Source organism: Chiloscyllium punctatum, chromosome 1 (assembly GCF_047496795.1).
Source record: "Chiloscyllium punctatum isolate Juve2018m chromosome 1, sChiPun1.3, whole genome shotgun sequence".
Classification (NCBI taxonomy): domain Eukaryota; kingdom Metazoa; phylum Chordata; class Chondrichthyes; order Orectolobiformes; family Hemiscylliidae; genus Chiloscyllium; species Chiloscyllium punctatum.
Genome location: NC_092739.1, coordinates 122,775,913 through 122,796,985, shown reverse-complemented (window position 1 = coordinate 122,796,985; position 21,073 = coordinate 122,775,913). Strand labels below are relative to the sequence as shown.

Genomic DNA, 21,073 nt, shown 5'->3' with positions numbered 1-21,073 from the left:
TCAAAGTCTTTTTCTGCAGGGTAGGGAAATTCAAAACTAGAGGGTGTGGGTTTAAGGTGAGAAGGGAAAGATATAAAAGGAGGGTGGTGTGTGTATAGAATGAGCTGCCTGAAGAAGTGGTGGAGGCTGATACAATTACAACATTTAAAAGGCATGTGGATTGGGGCGGCACAGTGGCTCAGTGGTTAGCACTGCTAACTCACAGCCCCAGGGTCCCAGGTTTGATTCCAACTTCAGGTATCTGTCTGTGTAGAGTTTGCACATTCTCCCTTGTGTCTGTGTGGGTTTCCTCCCACAGTCCAAAGATGTGCAGGTCAGGTGAATTGGCCATGCTAAATTGTCCATATTGTTAGGTACATTAGTCAGAGGGAAATGGGACTGGGTGGGTTACTCTTTGGAGGATCAGTGTTGTGAGATATAGGTAAAGTAGTGTGACTTCTGCAATCATAATTACTTATGCAAAGTAAATGAACTCGCACCAATGTATAATTGTTTCAGCCAAGAGCTGAGTCAACAAGAATGGAAACTATGTGAAGGGAATACATAATTGTTTTTGTATTAGCTGAAATGTGCCTGCAAAGAATGATAGATGTTACAGACAAATAGATAAGATGCTGTGAGGGGAGGGGGTTAAGCTAGATACGCCTGTACAAACAGTAGTTATAAGCATCTGTTTCCCGCTTCTGCAAAAACAAGAACAAACCACAATCAAGAAGTCATGAGGTCATAAGGTCATAACAAGTAAGGGAGGATATACCTAACAATGGCCCACAGCAGGATGTGGTCAAACGGCCTTGTGAGGCTAGAAATAAGCATTTTGGCAAGAGATGAACAAGAGTAATGGGCGCCGGTCTTAGAGAGGTGGGAGACGTAAACAGAGGAGGAGCAATGGGAGGAGAGAATAGGAACCAAATTACATAAATGTTGTGTACTAGTTGAATTCAGTGTGTGTCCCTGCCTTGTGGACAGTGGACACCACACCCTCTTGCAAGAGTAAAATAAATGACACTACTGATTCAGATCTTGTCTTGGACTGAAATTATTGAAGTGAGTGAGCTTTGTTTCTCACAGTGTGGACTTGTTGGGCCAAAGGGCTTGTTTCCACGCTGTAGGGAATCTAATCATGAAGAAGGGTTTAGAGGGATACAGGCTAAATGCTGACAAATGGGACTAGATTAATTTAGGATATATGGACGAGTTGGACTGAAGGGTCTTTTTCAGTGCTGTTCAACTCAATGTGTCTATGAGTTTTCTCACTGATTAATTTCAGTTGTGCTCCTGCACCTTGATATCACCGGCTGTCATTCTCAACACTTCTGCAATTCGGCTCTTTTTGTCCATATCTTAAACAAGATATTGAGGTCAGGTGCTAAGTGACAGCGTGGAACCTAAACAAGGTGTCAAAGAGCAGGTAGGTGCCATTTGGTTGGACTTAAGAAGACCCAACATCTAACTTTAGTCCTGACTGTGGGAGGTGATGATTGTAAAGCTATTGTACAGAACAGAAGCCAGCATATCCCATTATAAAAAATGAAATGTTTAATCTAAGACTGTTTACTGTTTCATATCTTCATGACACTGGACTCCTTTGGCGAGAAGTTCTGTTCGCATGATCTTAACCTCCACAGTCAGCTGATGAAGGAGCAGCGCCTTGAAAGCTAGTGCTTCCAAATAAACCTGTTGGATTATAACCTGGCGTTGTGTGATTTTTAACTTTGTATCCCAGTCCAACTCGGGCACCTCCAAGTCTTCACGTTGAGAGACAGCTACATGAGTTCCCTGGACGCTGGGAGTGACAATGCCTTAGCAATGCAATTACTATGGTGTTAGTCTACCTATTGTGGAAATGTAACAATCTGAATGCCCCAATATTAATTAAATGGGTACTGTGGATGATTGACGGACACGTTCCGCCTGAGGGCGTTGGCTTCCCCATCTGCTGATTGGTTCCATGTAACATCAATCACATAGAGGACGTAGGTGGTTCCAGCCAATCAGCGGCGAGCATAGGCTGTGCACGTTGGGTGTGATAGGCAGTAGTACCGACCAATCGAGTGGCAGGGGTGGGCGGAGCGTTGTCCAATCATCGCGAAGCGGATAGAGCCGGTTGGAGCCGGGGCAGAGGGCTGGCGGTCGGCAGCACGGAGCCGCGGTGCAGGGCCGGTACGCTGCACGGTGACGGGGGTCGGAGAAGGCTGGTGGATTTTCCCCCCCTCTCGGTCAGCAGTGACCTGGGGAAACGCCCTGGAGACCCGCCATGAGTGGTCGCTTATCCGTCAGTTACAGAGCGGGTTGTGTGGTGGTTGGAAAGATGTGAGTGCTGCTGGGGTGTCATGGTGATGAGAGTCACTGTCTGAGAGAGTCACACAGCAGATGGTGGGAGTGGGTGTGCATCTGCTACCATCCTGTCATTATCCACATATTCCCCATAGAAATGTGTATTTCTAATGCAACGATGATGAAATCGGAGTTTTTTTTTGGGGGGGGGGTGTTCGGTTTCTGCACAGGGCCGTTTATTAATTTTTTTTCTCTCTCTATTCATTCGGTTGGCGTCGACGGCTGTAACCCACCCTTAGCTTTCCCCATTCAGAAGGTGGTGGTGGGCTGCCCCCTGGAGCTGCTGCAGTCGGTGTGGTGCACTGTAGATAGGTGCACCTCATTCTGTTTGGAGGCAGTTCCAAAATTCTGAGCCAGCAACACCGAAGGAATGGCGATATTTCTCTGTGTCAGGATGGTGAGCAGCCTGAAAGCCGAACTTGCAAATAGTGGTGTATCTGCTGCCCCGTGGATGGTAGGGGTGGTAGGTTTGGAAGATGCTTTCCATGGAGCATTTGTGAATTTCTACACTGTATCTTGTACATAGTATGGCTACTGAACATTGTTGGTGAAGGGTGTAGATTTAGCAAGAGGATTTAGTATTAGGGTAAGGATGTCTTGCTGCAGTTATGCAGGGCTTTGGTGAGGCTGCACCTTGAATATTGTGTGCAGTTTTGGTCTCTGAGTCTGAGGAAGGATGTTCTTACTATTGGGGAAGTCCAGTGAAGCTTCAGCAGACTGATGCCTGAGATGGCAGAACTGACATGGGGAAAGACTGGATTGACTGGGGCTTGTACTCGCTGGACTTCTGAAGAATGAGGTGGAGTCTGATAGAAACATATAAAATCCTGATAAAACTGAACAGGCAAGATGTGTGAAGTATGTTCCTGATGTTGGAAAGTTCAGAACTAGAGGTCACAGTCTAAGAATAAGGGGTAAGCCATTCCAAACTGAGATGAAGAATTTCTTTACTCCGAGTTGTGAATCTGTGGAATTTTGTTTCCCAGGAAGCAGTTGGGGCCAACTCATTAGATATATTCAAGAGGGAGCTGGATGTGGCCCTTGCGGCTAAAGGGATCAAGGTGTATGGGGAAAAAGTGGGAGTGGGATACAGTGATTGCATGATCACATTGAATGTGATGCAGGCTCAAAGGGCCTATTTTCTATCACCTCACAGTGCCAGGGACCTAGTTTTGTTTCCATGCTTGGGTGATTGTGTGGGATTTCATGTTCTTCCCATGTCTGCATAAGTTTCCTCTGGTGTTCTGTTTCCTTCCACAGTCCAAAGATGTGCAGGTTAGGTGGATTGGTGGCAAGTGTTTGTGTAGAGTTTCACGCTCTCCCCATGTCTGTGTGGGTTTCCTTCTGTGTTCTGGTTTCCTCCCACAGTCCAAAGATGTGTAGGTTAGATGGGTTAGCTGTGGGAGATGCAGGGTTTACAGGGAATGGTTAAGTGGATGGGTCTGGATGGATGCTCTTCAGAGAACATAGAACATAGAACATAGAACAATACAGCACAGAACAGGCCCTTCGGCCCACGATGTTGTGCCGAACTTCTATCCTAGATTAAGCACCCATCCATGTACCTATCCAAATGCCGCTTAAAGGTCGCCAATGAATCTGACTCTACCACTCCCACGGGCAGCGCATTCCATGCCCCCACCACTCTCTGGGTGAAGAACCCACCCCTGACATCTCCCCTATACCTTCCACCCTTCACCTTAAATTTATGTCCCCTTGTAACACTCTGTTGTACCCGTGGAAAAAGTTTCTGACTGTCTACTCTATCTATTCCTCTGATCATCTTATAAACCTCTATCAAGTCACCCCTCATCCTTCGCCGTTCCAACGAGAAAAGGCCGAGAACTCTCAACCTATCCTCGTATGACCTACTCTCCATTCCAGGCAACATCCTGGTAAATCTTCTCTGCACCCTCTCCAAAGCTTCCACATCTTTCCTAAAGTGAGGCGACCAGAACTGCACACAGTACTCCAAATGTGGCCTAACCAAAGTCCTGTACAGCTGCAACATCACCTCACGACTCTTGAATTCAATCCCTCTGCTAATGAACGATAATACTCCATAGGCCTTCTTACAAACTCTATCCACCTGAGTGGCAACCTTCAAAGATCTATGTACATAGACCCCAAGATCCCTCTGTTCCTCCACCTGACCAAGAACCCTACCATTAACCCTGTATTCCGCATTCTTATTTGTTCTTCCAAAATGGACAACTTCACACTTGGCAGGGTTGAACTCCATCTGCCACTCCTCAGCCCAGCTCTGCATCATATCTAAGTCCCTCTGCAGCCGACAACAGCCCTCCTCACTGTCCACAACTCCACCTATCTTTGTATCATCTGCAATGGGTCAGTGAGGACTCAAGGAGCCATACTATAGGGCTTCTATGATAGTGAGGAATTCAGTGTTAATGCCTCTGAATGCCAAGGGCAGCAATTAGATTCTGTCTTGTTGAAATTAGTCATAACCTGACATTTGTGTGTTGTAAATGTAACTTGCCACTTGTCAGCCCAAATCTGGATATTGCCAGGTCTTGCTGCATTTGGACGTGTATCCTCTGGTTCCCATAAGAAGTTATTACATATGCACACTGTTTATCCTTTGAAACAAAGATGACCAATTTTGTTAGCTGTGATGTTTCGTAGTATTCCAACTGATACACCGCTATAAGGCTAATTTGTGTCCAAAAATTGCTGCAAATAGGATATTGTACTATAGTTTTTTCAAACCAATTCATGGGATGTAGCTGTTGCTGGGCATTTATTAAGAGTTAATAACATTGCTTTGGTCTGAAGCCACATGTAATGACTTTCCCAAAGTACATTATTGTAAAAAAAAATCCATTTAGTTTACTAATGGTAGCATCGTTATCATTGGACTACCTTTTTACTCCAGAATAGTATTGAATTCAAACTTGCCATCTGTCTTGGTGGGATCTGTGGAACAGTCCTTTTACTTACAGCAGCACCATCTGGCCAAGATTGGCCTTATAGCAATCACCTATATATCCATCGGAACCCTATCAATCGCTGCAGATGATGAAATTGGTCGAAGGGTAAATGGATGTAACTCTGCAGATGGACAAAGGAGATCCGGTGGATGTAGTATACCTGAACTTTCAGAAAGCCTTTGATAAAGTCCTGCAAAAGAGGTTAGTGAGCAAAATTAGGGCGCAGGATATTAGGGCAAAGTACTGACTTGGATTGAAAATTGGTTGGCTGACAGGAAACAGTAGTGATAAACGGCTCCCTTTCGGAATGGCAGGCGATGACCAGTGGGGTACCGCAGGGATCAGTGCTGGGACCGCAGCTTTTTACAATATATATTAATGATATAGAAGATGGTATTAATCGTAACATTAGCAAATTTGCTGATGATACAAAATTGGGTGGCAGGGTGAAATGTGAGAAGGATGTTAGGAGATTACAGGGTGACCTGGACAGGTTAGGTGAGTGGACAGATGCATGGCAGATGCAGTTTAATGTGGATAAATGTATGGTTGTCCACTATGGTGGCAAGAACAGGAAGGCAGATTACTACCTAAATGGAGTCAAGTTAGGTAAGGGGCAGTACAAAGAGATCTGGGTGTTCTTGTACACCCTTCAATGAAGGCAAGCATGCAGGTACAGCAGGTAGTGAAGAAAGCTAATAGCATGCTGGCCTTTATAACAAGAGGGATTGAGTATAGAAGCAAAGAGGTTCTTCTGTAGCTGTACAGGGCCCTAGTGAGACTGATCTTGGAATATTGTGTGCAGTGCTGGTCTCCAAATTTGAGGAAAGACATTCTGGCTATTGGGGAAGTGCAGCGTTGGTTCACGAGGTCAATTCTTGGAATGGCGGGACTATCTTATGTTGAAAGATTGGAGCGACTGGGCTTGTATACCCTTGAGTTTAGAAGACTGAGAGGGGATCTGATTGAGACGTATAAGATTATTAAAGGATTGAACACTCTGGAGGCAGGAAACCTGTTTCCGCTGATGGGTGAGTCCTGAACCAGAGGACACAGCTTAAAAATAAAGGGTAGGCCACTGAGGACAGAGATGAGGAGAAACTTCTTCACCCAGAGAGTGGTGGGTGTGTGGAATGCTCTGCCCCAGAAGGCAGTGGAGGCCCAATCTCTGGATTTGTTTAAGAAAGAGTTGGATAGAGCGCTCCAGGATAGTGGAATCAAGGGTTATGGAGATAAGGCAGGAACAGGATACTGATTGAGGATGATCATAATGAATGGTGGTGCAGGCTTGAAGGGTAGAATGGCCTACTCCTGCACCTGTTGTCTGTGTGTGTGTGTGTAATAAGCAAATTGAAGAATAGCTAAAAATCAAGGGACAAAAGGAATAAAAACTTTAATAATTGCTATCGCTACAGAAAAAAGTACTGAGAAAACTAATGGGCTAAAGACTCCCCAAAACCTGTCCATGATCTACAAGATGTAAGTCAGGAATGCGATAAGCGTTTCCTCACATGCTTTGATGAATGCAGCTGCACCAGTAATCAAGATGTTTGACATGATTCTCAACAAAGCATCCCACTTGATTGGGACAGTCTTTGCAAACATTTGATCGCTCTATCACTGATACACTGGTCTGACTTTAAAGAGTCGCTGGGTAAAAATCCTGGAATTTCCACCCTAACAGCATAATACTTGTGCTTTCATCAAATGGACTGCAGCAGAATGAGAAAGCAGCTCACAACGACCACCTCAAAGGCACCTTGGAATGGGCAATAAATGCTGGCCCAACCCACAATGCACACATCCCATGAGTGAAAAACAAAAACATTGAATTGAACTTTTGGGGCAATTTAGATTTTCTAAGGCATTTGATAAGGTGCCACAAAAGACTATTGCACAGGATATGAGTTTGTTGAGATTGATTGATTGGAATGTCAGATACATGGTCAATTTCAGGTTAGCAATAAAGGGAAAGCCACATGGATTATTACTGGAGCATCGACCACTTTTATATTCTATGTAATGACTGGGATGAGGTAACCGATGGTATCGGAGGCAAACTTGGTGGTGGTTGGAAAGTAAGTTCTGAGCCAACAAAGCTATATAGATGGGTTTAATGATTGGGTACATAGTTGGCAGATGGAATATAATATGGGAAAATCTGAGGTTGTCCACTTTAGTAGGAAAAATAGAAAAGCAAAGTATTATTTCACTGGTACCACATGACAAAATGCTACTGGTACAAGGATAGCCAGGTATGCTCCTGAATGAAACTTTAAAAAAATTAGCATGCTGGTACAGTAAGTAATTAGGAATGCAAATAGAATGTTGTAAGGCTTTGTGGAATATATAAGTAGGAATGGCTTGCTGTAACGATATAGTGTCCTTAACAGGATTCCAATAAAGTTATTGTGTATATTTTTTTTAATCGCACTAGTCTATCAGTTTTAATTATTGCTTTCTTCAATTCCTGAACGATCTGTAAGAGCCAAAGGTAATTTTGGATCATAGCGCAAGTTTAGGTGCCTGACCCAGGCTGGTGTAAAAAGTGATGTTTTTCTGAATATCAACTATAGGTTTTTCCATGTGTGTAGAGATGTTGATGGGATGAACGGAATTCTTCAGAATGCTTCACATTACTGCTTTTTGCACTGAATTTGAAGCTCTTTGTTTGAAAAGCTTCATTAAAATCAGGTTACTGCTTTAGATGTGAAACGTAACCAATAAAATCATTGACCATCCATGCAGCCAATTGCAAGTAGAGGTGTCACCCCATCTCCCCACAGGGCCCCTTACTCTCTCCTCGCCTGATTCTTTGACAGCCTCTGACCACCCATAACTGGATCCTTGAACCAATTAGTCGTCCTGTTAGTCTTTTAAGTAATCAATAATCAGTAAGTATTATCATTGATCTCGATTTCTTTCCAGAATATAGTCACTGGGATCTAGATAATGGGAAGCACTTATTCAATCTGCGCAAATCAGGAGGTAAACATTTCTATGTATGAATTCTGAATAGATTGATTAAATATTTAATCAAAGAATTTTTCTACATTTGCAGAAATGATCCTGCCAGGTTTGTGCACGATCCCAACGTTTCCAAACCTTGCAACCAATACCATGAAGCTACTTCTCCTTCTGTTGTAACTTTGAAACTAACAGTAACAAAATATGTTCTAGTAACAACATATGTTCTGTTCTTACTCCAGAATGAGGAATGCTGATGTAACATACCATGGATGATACTTGCGTTGTACAATGTTCACATCAAAACAGTCCACAATTACAATGGCAACGGAGACAGAAAATGCACGCGCTCTACTTAAAACATTCAGTACAGCATCGGTTATCTCGAGCGTAGGCCTAGGAATTTTCTGCTTCATATCTGATCAGTGCTTACAACTTTCTTTAATACAGAACAATTACTGGCTTAGGGCTCTTTCAGACAATGCAGTACATGGTGTTATTGGACTGTGGTCTTGGGCCATTGTGATTGGACTGAGAAAGAAGAGTGATTTTTATGAAGTACTTCTTGCTGGATTTCTATCTTCCGTGATTGATGTTGATCACTTTCTTGCAGCTGGATCCATGTCTCTCAAGGTAAGAATATACACATCTGGCTCTTGTTTCTTCAACATTTCAAAAGTGTACTTATTTCAACAGTGCATCAATTTTAAATTGGGGAAAAGTTGTGCAAAGATTTTTAATTTATGATGACATTCACTTAGCTTTATAACTAGTCAAAATAACAGAGACACTATCATGTCATCTATGAACATTCCTCTAATCTATAAACAGAAAAGCAAAGTCATAAACTTTTAGGCCTTTGAGATTTTTCCTTCTCCTTGTTGGTGAAAGAATGTTAATTAAGAAATGCTTCAGAAACAGAGCTTATTTTTAACAAAGTGGCCTTTTCAGTCAGCCAGCGAATTAAGCAAATGGGTAGCTGAACATTATAGACCAGATCTTCAGAGTAGTTTTTATTTGTTCTTGGGATGTGAATACCCTGTCAAGGTCAGGATTTGTTGCCCATCTCTAATTTGAGAATCTGGTGGTGAACCACTGCAATCTGTGGTTAAGATATGCCCGTCATGCTGTTAGAAAGGGTGCTTTAGGATTTTTTTCTAATGATCGTGAAGGTACAGCAACATAGTTCCGAAACAGGGTGGAGTTTGGTTTTGAGGGTAACTTGCAGGTAGTACTGCTGCCATTACATCTTCCCTTCTAGGTGGTACAAGTTGGGGATTTGGTGGACGTTCTCTAAGAAGCTTTGGCGAGTTGCTGCAGTGCATCTTCTGGATGGTATGCACAGCTACCACTGTTTCAGTGGTTGAAGGTGTGAGTCTTTCAGGAGGCAGCGAGGGTGCTCGTCACACATTCTGATTTATCTTGTTTGGTGTTGAGATGCTGGAGAGCTTTTGGATTTGGACACTCTCTGGCTATGTTACACTTTCTGTATATCTTAAATGAGAAAGTCACAATAGAATGTCGAAGAGAGAGGTAGAAGTCCAGCATTGCCTCTTCCTGCTTGTAAATCAAAAGATTTATAAGGGGAGGCCGTAGCACCGTGACAATGTCACTGGCATGCTAATCCAGAACTGTAGGCTAATGTTTTGGGGGCATAGGTTTGAATCCCGTCATGGTAGATTGTATAGATTAGATTAGATTACTTACAGTGTGGAAACAGGCCCTTCGGCCCAACAAGTCCACACCGACCCGCCAAAGTGCAACCCACCCATACCCCTACATCTACCCCTTACCTAACACTACGGGTAATTTAGCATGGCCAATTCGCCTGACCCACACATCTTTGGACTGTGGGAGGAAACCGGAGCACCCAGAGGAAACCCACGCAGACACGGGGAGAATGTGCAAACTCCACACAGTCAGTCGCCTGAGGTGGGAATTGAACCCGGGTCTCTGGCGCTGTGAGGCAGCAGTGCTAACCACTGTGCCACCGTGCTGCCCACCAAATTTAAATTCCAACAGCATCTGAAATAAAAGGCTAGCATAATGGTGACTCTCATCACTGTTTTAAAAACTGATCTGTTCCCCTATAGGGAAGATGGTGTACATGTGACTTCAGGTCCACAGCAATGTGATTAACTCTTAAACTAACTTCGGGATAATTAGAGATGAACAGTAAATGTTGGCTGGTTCAAGGTTTTTAAGAGTATGGGATGTGGGGAAAGCTAATTGTGTGCAAATTTTGGTATTTGTTCTGCTTATCCTCTCTTCCAATGATCATGACACTCTTGGTTGATCACACAACAACTGGTCAATTTTGGGAAAGAAAACTTGCCACCCTCACCCAGTGTGGCTGAGGTGTGACTCCAGTCCTACACCAATATGCTTTAATTTAAACTGATTTCTGAAGTGGTCTAGTAAGCCTCTTAGTTTTATCAAGTTGCCAACTGGGGATGAACAATATTTACCAGCCTTGCCAGCAGGCCTGCTTTCCAAAAATGATTTGTTACACTTAATTTGAGGTGTGCATTGTATGTAGTGTGATTAATTTTGAAGATGAATCAAAATTTAAATGTGTTTTTGAGTCTTATCTAAACAGTTCTTCAACATGTGGATTTATGAAGAATATGAAATATTGTAATTTTTAAAATTTCCATTGAAACCTAGTGAGCTGCTTTAAAACTTACCTTTAAAAAATAATGACATTTTCATGCCACTATTTGGACATAGAATACTGTCAGTAACTAAATTTCTCTCTTTTTAGGCTGCGTTGCATCTTCCACAAAGGCCTGCACTGCACTGTTCTACAGTGATAGTCGTAGTGGCTTTTTCACTGAAACTTGCTATGTGGTTATTTAGACTTAAGGATTCTTGGTGTTTTCTGCCATGGATGGTGACCATTTCTTGGGTTTCTCATCATGTCCGTGATGGTGTCCGACATGGCCTTTGGTTTTGTCCCTTTGGAAATACAGCCCCTGTGCCATATTGGACTTACATAGCAATTACAGCCTCGTTCCCTCACCTTTGCTCTGTTCTTATGTATGTGACTGGTACTAGAGAAACAATGTCCATGTCCCATGGAATCGCAATTGATGTATAACTGGCTATGTATATTGTGATTTCTTGTTTAAGCTTACCACACTGAGTTGGATGTATTTTCATTTACTAACTACTGACCAACACTTTTGTGAATTTACTTGTGTATCAGCAATATGCTGTGTATAATGTTTTAAGATATAGCCTTGTTCTCTGATAAGCAGCTAGAGTTTTTAGAATTTTACATTTCCCCACAGTTTCTGTTGTAATGTGATCAATGGCTTACACAAAACTGTAGCTGTCTCAGTTAACTGAAGTGCAAATGTATTGTGATTGAAGGTTAGAATGAGATAAAGTTTTATTATTTAAGGTACTCAGTTTGATTGTGCTAGTTTTGAAGTGAGTTTGTTGAAAAAAGATGAAAAATTGTTGTAGCATCGGCCATCAATGTGCCAAATAGGAAAATAAGTGATGTGGTAATTTATGTACAATTGATCTCTTAACAGAATGAACACCTTTGCTTAAACATTGCTAAAAGGAGACAGGAAGTTGAAACACTTTTATTTTATACTGATCAGAACAAGGATGCAAGAAACAGACTTGGGGAGAAAAGGGACGGTATTATATAGAGCATGAGAAGAGAATGCTGATAGATTTAGGCTATAATTGGCATAGAGATGCAGCAAGAACAGTTAACCATAAATCTCAATTCTCAGACTAGACATGTAGATTCTGATTGGTGTGAGTACTAGCACGGAGGTGAAACAGAGATTGGTTGTCCCCCACGATCCCTTTATGAAAGAGTGCAAATATGTACAAATTCCTTTTGCCTGCATTGGCTTCCAGTCTAACTAGCCCATGGAAGCCTCAGAAAAGTATATCCACCATTGATGATTTCCATGCAACTTCATGCCAAGGATGGCCTAACCCTTTTCTCATTCATAATAAAATGGTGTATTTTTTTTCCCCCAAGTCTGTTTTCTTTTCTTGTCTTCCAGTTCCAATGAACGTGATGAATTTCTGACACAAGCTTCAATTTCTTGTCTCCTTTTAGCAATGTTTAAGTTCTGTACCACCAAGCAATTGTTTTATGGTTACTAAATTTGTTATAATTTCAAATTAAAATGAATTTAGATAAGGGAATGTGTCTGAAACACTAAAGTCTATTCTAACAACAAACTGTGTTTTGAGACTGCTTTGATATTTCAAATACCTTATTGCATGTCATATTGACACTTGAAAATACACATCATTCCTAATATGAGGCAAAATGTCATTTTGTTTCATCTGTGTCCCTAGTAAACACACTCAGGACATTTTCAATAGCTTTGACACAGCAAATAGCTTAAGTCAAATTCCAAGATAATAGACAACCTGAACAGAAGGCAGATTCAATTGAGACATCCTAGAGGCTACTAAATTACTATCTGAAAAGGAAGATTCACAGTTGCTGTGGGGTGAAGACAAAGGAAGTGACATTAAGTGAATCATTCCTCCAGAGAAATAGAATAGCCATGTTGGGACTAAATAACATGCTTCTGTGAATTCTAACCATGCAGCTATTTCTATAGCTGATTTTGCCATGTTGTTACTCAGTAGCTTACCCTTTATAAGAGTTCATAGGAAGGTTGAAAATCCTATTTTTAAGCATGTTATAAAATTAGCATGAATTTAGAAATTGTTTAAATTGTGCATTAGCATCAGAAAACAACTATAAAAGATGTAATTTGGGGGTTTGTTTTTGAGATGTGTATGTTGCAGCATATGCATCCTGTCTACCAGCATCCTCTTTCATGTCACTTTTAATGGTTTTGCTTCAACTTTTTTTCCTATTAGAAATCCTTATCACCAGAGTTTGAAAACTGTTCCAATTCAGACTCAATGTAGTGCAACATACATACTTTACTTTACCTAGAGGTGAATTGAGCTTTTCCACTCATATATTTATGATGCCCATTGCTGTGATGCCATATCAATATGGTTCATGCATTGATTTTGTTTTCTTATTTCTGGTAATGTTTGAGTCAGTGGGTGCCAGTCAATTGTTATGAACTACACAGTAATTCACAGTAACGGCACATTTTCAAAACAAATAAAATAGTGAGGCTTGGTTTTTGCTTCAAAGTGACTAAAAACGACACACATGGGGCCTAGAGGTGTCTGGTTTTGTGCTTTATTTACTTGTCATTCAGTCTCTGTCTTTAGATCATGGGTTCCCATCTGTGGCTGTCTTGAAACTCAGCTCTGACACTGAACGTGGTTGCAACGTCTCTGTTGTGCTATTGGCCTGTGAGCTCAACCCCAACACCTTGTCAATGTGAAACAACCCGCATTCCAACTTCAGTGACCTCAAAATCTTCAACTATGTTTCACTGCTTCCTGGTCAAGGTTCATGAACAAGAGCAATTCAGCTAAAGGCTGGTGAGTGTGTAAAGTTTTGCAAGATTCTTTATGAAGCCTATAATTTTAATGTGTCATATGCATTTAATCTATCAATGCACCATCTGATGATAGATGGCATCAAGGAGTCATACGCTGGCAAGTGGAGCTGAAATGCGCATCAGCCATGATTGAATGGCGGAGTGGACTCGATGGGCCGAATGGCCTTACTTCCACTCCTATGTCTTATGGTCTTATATCAGAATTGGACTTGTTGAGAATCCAGGGAAAACTCTAGCTGAAATAAAGCCTAGCAAAAAAGGAAAATCAATCATTTCAGGCTCCGGACAGTCTCCTCGGCCCAATCATCATCAATTGTTTTTATCAATGATTTTTCTCTCCAATGTTAAATGTAGGCATGTTTGCAACATTAATACAATTCAGTACTCCTCAGAAACTGAAGTACTTTGCATTCATGTACAACAAGATATGCATAATATTAAGACATGAGATTGATGTGTTGTGAATGTTACTTGCTACTAAATAGCCAGTTATTGACCATCTCCATCAAAAGTCTGTCATCCATTGACATTCAATGGCATTACTGTCCTGACTGTCATCCTTAATGAATATTTTGCATTGGTATTCACAAAGGAGAATGACATGCATGATAAGATTAGGGAGTGGTATGTTGATATTCTAGGGCAAATCAATATTAAGGTGGTTATGGATGTTTTGGAAATAGTAAGGTAGTTAGAATCCTGGGGACTTATAAGGAGACAGAGCAAGGCAAGGGAGGAGATTGCTGGAGCTTTGACATAAAGCTCTGTATCCACTTCAGCTGCAGGTGACGTCCAAGACTACTGAGAATAGCCAATGTTGTTCACTTAGGAAGGGCAGCAGGGATAATCCAGGAAATTATAAACTAGTGAGCCATACACCAGTGATAGGGAAATTATTGGAGAATACTCTTAGGAACAGGATTTAATCACATTTAGAGAAGAATAGACTTAGTATGGCTTTATGCAGGGGAAGGTCTTGTCTAACATACTTGCTTTCTGAGGAAGTAACAAAGATAATTGAGTAAAAGTAGGATAGTGGGTATTGACTAGCATTTGACAAGGTCCCTCATGGTAGGCTGGTCCAGAACATTGTCATATATCATCCATGGTGAGTTGGCACGTTGGATACAAAATTGGATTAGTCATAGATAGTTGTGGAAGGGTGTTTTTCTTATGATTGGAGGATTATGATCAATGGTGTTCTGCAAGGATCAGTGCTGGTACCTCTGTTTGTAATATACATAAATGAAAATGTAAGTGGTTTGATTAATAAGTTTGCAGGCCAACACAAAAGTTAGTGGAATTGAGGAAGGTTATCAAAGGATACAGGCCAGTTAGAAAGTTGGGCAGAGAAATGGTAGGTGGAATTTAATCTGGACAAGTGAGAGGTGAGGCATTTTGGGAGATCAAAAGTAAGATGTAAGCACACAGTAAATGGCTGGATACTTAACAGTATTGTTCTACCGAGGAATCCGTAGCTCCCTAAAAGTGAGAACAAGAGTGGATGAAGTGGTGAAGAAAGTGTATGGCGTGCTTACCTTCAACAATCAGGCCATTGAGTGGCTAAGTATTGTGTGCAGTTCTGGTCACTACTATGTAGGAAGGATATGGAGGCTGTGAAGAAGGTGCAAAGAGGTCTATCTGGCTGTAAGTTTGCTTGCTGAGCTGGACGGTTCATTTTCAGACATTTCATCACCATACTAAGTGACATCAGTTGCCTCCAGGGAAATGTTGGTGTTATGTCCTGCTTTCTGTTTGTGTTTCGGTTTCATTGGGTTGATGTCACTTGTTGTTTTTCTCAGAGGGTGCTAGATGGGGTCCAAATAGATGTTTGGTGATGGAAGCATTCCAACTGGAACTCGAGGAATTCTCGTGCGTGTCTTTTGTTTGGCTTGTCCTAGGATAGATGTGTTGTCCCAGTCAAATTGGTGTCCTTCCTCATCTGTATGTAAGGATACCATTGATAGTGGGTCATGTCTTTTTGTGGCTTGTTGATAATGTATCCTGGTGGCTAGTTTTCTACCTGTTTGTTACAGTTCTTGCAAGGTATTTTGTAAACGACATTCATTTTGCTTATTGTCTGTATAGTGCCTTTTTAAGCTCATTAGCTGCTGTTGATAGATTCTGGTTGGAATACCATGCTTCTTGGAAATCTCATGCGTGTCTCTATCTGAAAACAAACCTTCCAGCTCAGAGAGCTAACTTACATCCAGAATCTCAACCTGAGCTACAAATCTTCTTTCTCAAAGCTTGCTATTATTTATCAGGATGTTGCCTGAATTAGGCGGTATTGGCTACAAGGAGAGTTTAGACAAACATGAATTGTTTTCACTACAGCATAGGAAGCCGAGGGATGACCTGATAGAAATAAAAGGAATGGATACAGTGGATAATCAATTTTTTTGCCAGGATAGAAATGGCAAATACTAGGAGGTATGGGTTTAAAGGAGATGTGTGAGGGAAAGTGTTCTTTTTAAACAGATGGTGGTGGGTACTTGGAATACTTTGTCAGGGGCAGTGTTATAAGCAGAGAAGATAGCATTATTTTAAGGGATGCTTAGACAGAAATATAAACAAAAAGGGAAATGTTGGGATACAGACCACATGTAGGCATTTGGATCAATTTAAAATGACATCATGGTTGGTACAGAGCTGCTGGGGCAAAAGGCCTGTTCCTGGCTGTAATGTTCTATGTTCTATCCCCTAATACTGCAACTATGTAGTGTAATATTAATGGATTTCCATTTTTGCAGTTTCCGTGCAGGCTAATGTGCCCCATTCATTTAACTTCAAATGGAAATAGTTATGTTAAAGTGGGTAAGAATAATTTAATCCACTTTGCAAAATTTTATGTTGTGTGCCTCCAATCAGAGATTAAATTTGAGGGATTAGACAATTTATATTCCTGCTGAGTCAGTTTCAAAGTTCCCTCATTACTTCACTATAATTCACTAAACTACCATCAATTGGATAGGAATTATATACTGTATATTTTTAAAACCAAAGGGGTGGTACTCCAAAAGTATAGTAGGTCAGGCAGCATAAATGTCAGGCATAAACATCAATTCTCCTCAGATGCTGCCTGACCTGCTGTACTTTTCCAGCACCACACACTCAACTGATCTCTAACAGCTGCAGTTCTTGCTTTCTCCCCTGTATATTTTTAAAATCTAGTGTTTTCTATATGAAATAAGTTGGAAGAAAATTATGGAATATATTATCCTAGAAGTACTGAATTTTTTTGGATTTATACATCTGGTCTGTTTTGAGTTAAGTTCATAATTACACAATTGATTGTTGAAAGGCAATTAGAATTTCAAGGATTGACCAGCACTAGACTCATTTGAAGGTGCTTTGGGTTTGCACTACTTCAACTTCAGGGTTTCAGTTTTTCAAAGGGTTTCTCCCACATATTAATCAAAAATGCCCATTATTCTCACTAACAAGAGGTTCTAAATAGAGAAAACAGAATTGTGATAATTGGCAAATACAGGGTGAGTTGAGAAATATTTTTCATAAAAGGTTATGAAATGAAATCCACTGTTTCAAGTGGTGTGGATACTTTCAAAAACAACAGTTGGCAGGGCTTCAGGGAGGGAGCAGTGGCACTGAACTAATTGGAATACTGTATGAAAGAGCCAGCATTGACACAATGAGCCTAAATAGCTGCCTCTTATGTGGTATAATTACATGATTCCATGACCTTGAAGGAACAATAGTCTTGTTCCCTTTTAAATTAGATTTAGCCTTTAGATTGACTGACTGCATCCTCTGGAGCAATACCAGTTAGCAGCTTTTACTGCAGTAATAAAAAATACACTGCAATATTTCATTTTATCTTTGGGTTTTTAAAGCCTTGTCTGATTCCAGCCAGAGCGCATAGTGTGGTTTCTGTAAGTCAATTGGAAGTAAAACAAAAAATAATCTTTTGCTCTGGGAGGTGGTGGGGTTGAAAGTGGGGTGGTGGTGTACTTAAAAACACTTACCTTTCCACTTCAGCCTGAATTAAATTCTGGGCCACTGTTCATCTACTGTGCCGTCATCTCCCCACATTGCTTAGCTTTGTTGTACATACAATTCATTCTGCTATAACGTGTGTTTCTTTGAGAGTCATAGAGATGTACAGCATGGAAACAGACCCTTCAGTCCAACCCGTCCATGCCGACTAGATATCCCAACCCAATCCAGTCCCACCTGCCAGCACCTAGCCCATATCCCACCAAACCCTTCCTAATCATATACCTATCCAAATGCCTCTTAAATGTTGAAATTGTACCAGCCTCCATCACTTCCTCTGGCAGCTCATTCCATACACATGCCACCCTCTGTGAAAAAAGTTGCCCCTTAGGTTTAGGGTGAGAGGGAAAAGATATAAAAGAGACCTATGTCCTCTCTCTGGGGTCAGGGAATCCAGAACTAAAGACTTTGTCTGTTTATCCAATCCATGCCCCTCATTTTGTAAACCTCTATAAGGTCACCCCTCAGCCTCCGACACTCGGAGAAAACAGCCCAGCTTGTTCAGCCTCTCCCTATAGCTCAAATCCTCCAACCCTGGCAACATCCTTTCAAGTTTCACAACATCTTTCCGACCACAATTGCACACAATATTCCAACAGTGGCCTGACCAATATCCTGTACAGCCGCAACATGACCTCCCAACTCCTGTACTCAATACTCTGACCAATAAACGAAAGCATACCAAACACCTCCTTCACTATGCCATCTACCTGCAACTCCACTTTCAAGGAGCTCTGAACCTACACTCCAAGGTCCCTTTGTTCAGCAATACTCCCTAGGACCTTACACTTAAGTGTATAAGTCCTGCTAAGATTTGCTTTCCAAAAATGCAGCACCTCACATTTATCTGAATTAAACTCCATCTGCCACTTCTCAGCCACATCTCATTTGGCTCATCTGATCAAGATCCTGTTGTAATCTGAGTTAAACTTCTTTGCTGTCCACCACTCCTCCAATTTTGGTGTTATCTGCAAACTTACTAACCATACCTCTTGCGCTCACATTCAAATCATTTATATAAATGACAAAAAGTAGAGGACCTAGCACCGATCCTTGTGACACTCTACTAGTCACAGGCCTCCAGTCTAATGAACAACCCTCCACCACTATCCTCTGTCTTCTACCTTTGAGCCCGTTCTGTATCCAAATGGCTAGTTCTCCCTGTATTCTGTGAGATCTAACCTTGCTAACTGGTTTTTCATGGGGATCCTTGTCGAATGCCTTACTGAAGTCATATAGATCACATCTACTGCTCTGCCCTCAATCTTCTTATTTCTTCAAAAGTCTCAATCAAGTTTGTGAGACATTATTTCCCACACATAAAGCCATGTTGACTATCCCTAAGTCACCTTTCCTTATGCGATTGACTGAGGACACTGTTTCTAAAGCATGAACTTTTAAAACGTGTTGGCTGTAACGTTGCCAACAATAAGTGCTGTTTCTAAAGTGGGATTTTGCTATAACACAGGATTGTGCAAGAATGCAACCATCGCATTATAGAAGAACTACCTGTACAGATTAGGAGCAGCAATAGGGCACTCTGCCCTGTGAACCTGCTCCACCATTCAATTGAGATCATGGCTGATCTGTTTCTACCACATTCCCTCCTACCCATGATAACTTTCTACTTTTTTATAACCAACCTGATTGTCTGCCTAAGGTCTTGATTCCAGTAAAGCAATGCCAGTGGCTTCCCCATTGCCCGATTCACACGTGGTTCAATACACTCTCTGGAAGGATTATTGTAATCTTTCACCAGCTCTCCAGCAGGCAGGTGTAACGCGATGCCTCAACAAGATGAGTATTAAGAGGCATTTGTGATTCACACACAACAATGTTGAAAATTCAAGATTTAACATGGCACTCAAAATGTAAATGAACAAGAGCTGTTGAAGTGTTTTGATTTTTCTTGTCATAGAAACATACACTTTTCTCTAAGCAAAATTTTGTTCACCGACAAATTGGCTTTAGATTATTTACTTTGTCCTGTACATGATTAAAAGTCTGGCATGGACTTAAAAATCTTAATGCACCTTATGCACCTGTCTAGTGGTAGTGTCGTAACATTAATGGTTTTCAGTTTTTTTTGCTGTTTCTCTATTGACCAATATGCAGCTTTCATGTTTTAAGAAAAATACTAATTTGTCTGGTTGTGTTTCAATGTATTATAAGATAATACTGGAGAAATGAATGTAATTTGATAATCCCTTAAACCTGATTATCTAGATTCCAGTATGTTGATTTGATCTGGATATTATTACCTAGGTGTCTGTTTATTTACTGCCAAAATCAACCACATCTCTATGTAGGCCAGACTCTTTAGTGAACAAGGTAAAAACAATGACTGCAGATGCTGGAAACCAGATTCTGGATTAGTGGTGCTGGAAGAGCACAGCAGTTCAGGCTACTTGGATGCTGCCTGAACTGCTGTGCTCTTCCAGCACCACTAATCCAGAATCTTTAGTGAACAAGATGTGTTACATGATCGCCATTAGGCTAACTTTCTATTTTAGCAGTAGCATCCATATTTGAAGATTATGTTTTAAAAAAACATAAATGATTTAGATCTACCTGCCTTTAGAGACGTGATAAGGTCATTCAGTCATAGAGGTGTACAGCACAGAAACAGACTCTTCAGTCCAACTCGTCCATACTAACCAGTTATTCTAATTTAGTTCCATTTGCCAGCACGTGGCCCATATCCCTTCCAATTCATATACTCCCTTCCCAATGTCTTTTAAATGTTGAATTGTACCAGCCTCAACCACTTCCTTTGGCAGCTCATTCCATACATATAGGTTCAGTCCCTTTTTAAATTTTTCCCCTCTCACCCTAAACCTATGCCCTCTAGTTTTAGGAAATAGATACTTCAGGGTAAGCAACACTTCAAAATGATAAAACAGGATTTGAAAGGGAGGAACTGTGGCTCTAATAATTAAAGGTGGCGTAGGGACATTTTATACGAAAGTATCTTGGATCAAAGAACACTAATGGGAGTAGCTTGTTGGATTTGAACAGTTGTTGTTTTTAATGCTGTAAAATAGAAGGGGAACACTTTAATGTTCATATTGAGTGAACCAATCAAGTTGGCAAGGTTTGTTTGGAAATGGAGTTTGTAAAATGCCTTCATGATTGTTTCCTGGAGCAATACGCTGTGGAAGCAACTAGGGATGAATCAGTTTGACATCTAATTGAGATGAAGAAAGCTTGATCCATATTACAGTCAATGATTTACTGGCGATGGTGATCATATTATAATTAAATTCCACATTAATTTAAGACAATAACAATTCACAAAGATGAATCTTAAGAAGTAGCAACACA

The 21,073-nt window shown here is 41.0% G+C and overlaps 1 protein-coding gene across 3 annotated transcripts; it reads left to right on the top strand.

Moving 5' to 3' along the window:
- The first annotated feature begins 2,064 nt into the window (after nucleotides 1–2,064).
- On the top strand, nucleotides 2,065–12,470 carry tmem267 (transmembrane protein 267). 3 transcript variants are annotated; one of them, XM_072573327.1, is made up of 4 exons: nucleotides 2,093–2,313; nucleotides 8,217–8,276; nucleotides 8,498–8,888; nucleotides 11,020–12,470. In XM_072573327.1, exons 3-4 carry the CDS (start codon nucleotides 8,547–8,549, stop codon nucleotides 11,353–11,355), a joined length of 678 nt encoding a protein of 225 aa, XP_072429428.1. In that variant the 5' UTR covers nucleotides 2,093–2,313; nucleotides 8,217–8,276; nucleotides 8,498–8,546; the 3' UTR covers nucleotides 11,356–12,470. The 3 variants fall into 3 exon arrangements, with proteins under 3 accessions (XP_072429432.1, XP_072429428.1, XP_072429422.1); XM_072573331.1 differs by lacking the exon at nucleotides 8,217–8,276 and having other exon boundaries at nucleotides 2,065–2,163; XM_072573321.1 differs by lacking the exon at nucleotides 8,217–8,276.
- The last annotated feature ends 8,603 nt before the right edge of the window (nucleotides 12,471–21,073 follow it).

Excerpts from the sequence above, each read along its gene's own strand:
- tmem267 (XM_072573331.1), top strand. The coding sequence starts at position 8,547 with ATGTTCACATCAAAACAGTCCACAATTACAATGGCAACGGAGACAGAA. Across the intron at positions 8,889-11,019 it reads CTGGATCCATGTCTCTCAAG|GCTGCGTTGCATCTTCCACA; the intron begins GTAAGAATATAC and ends CTCTCTTTTTAG.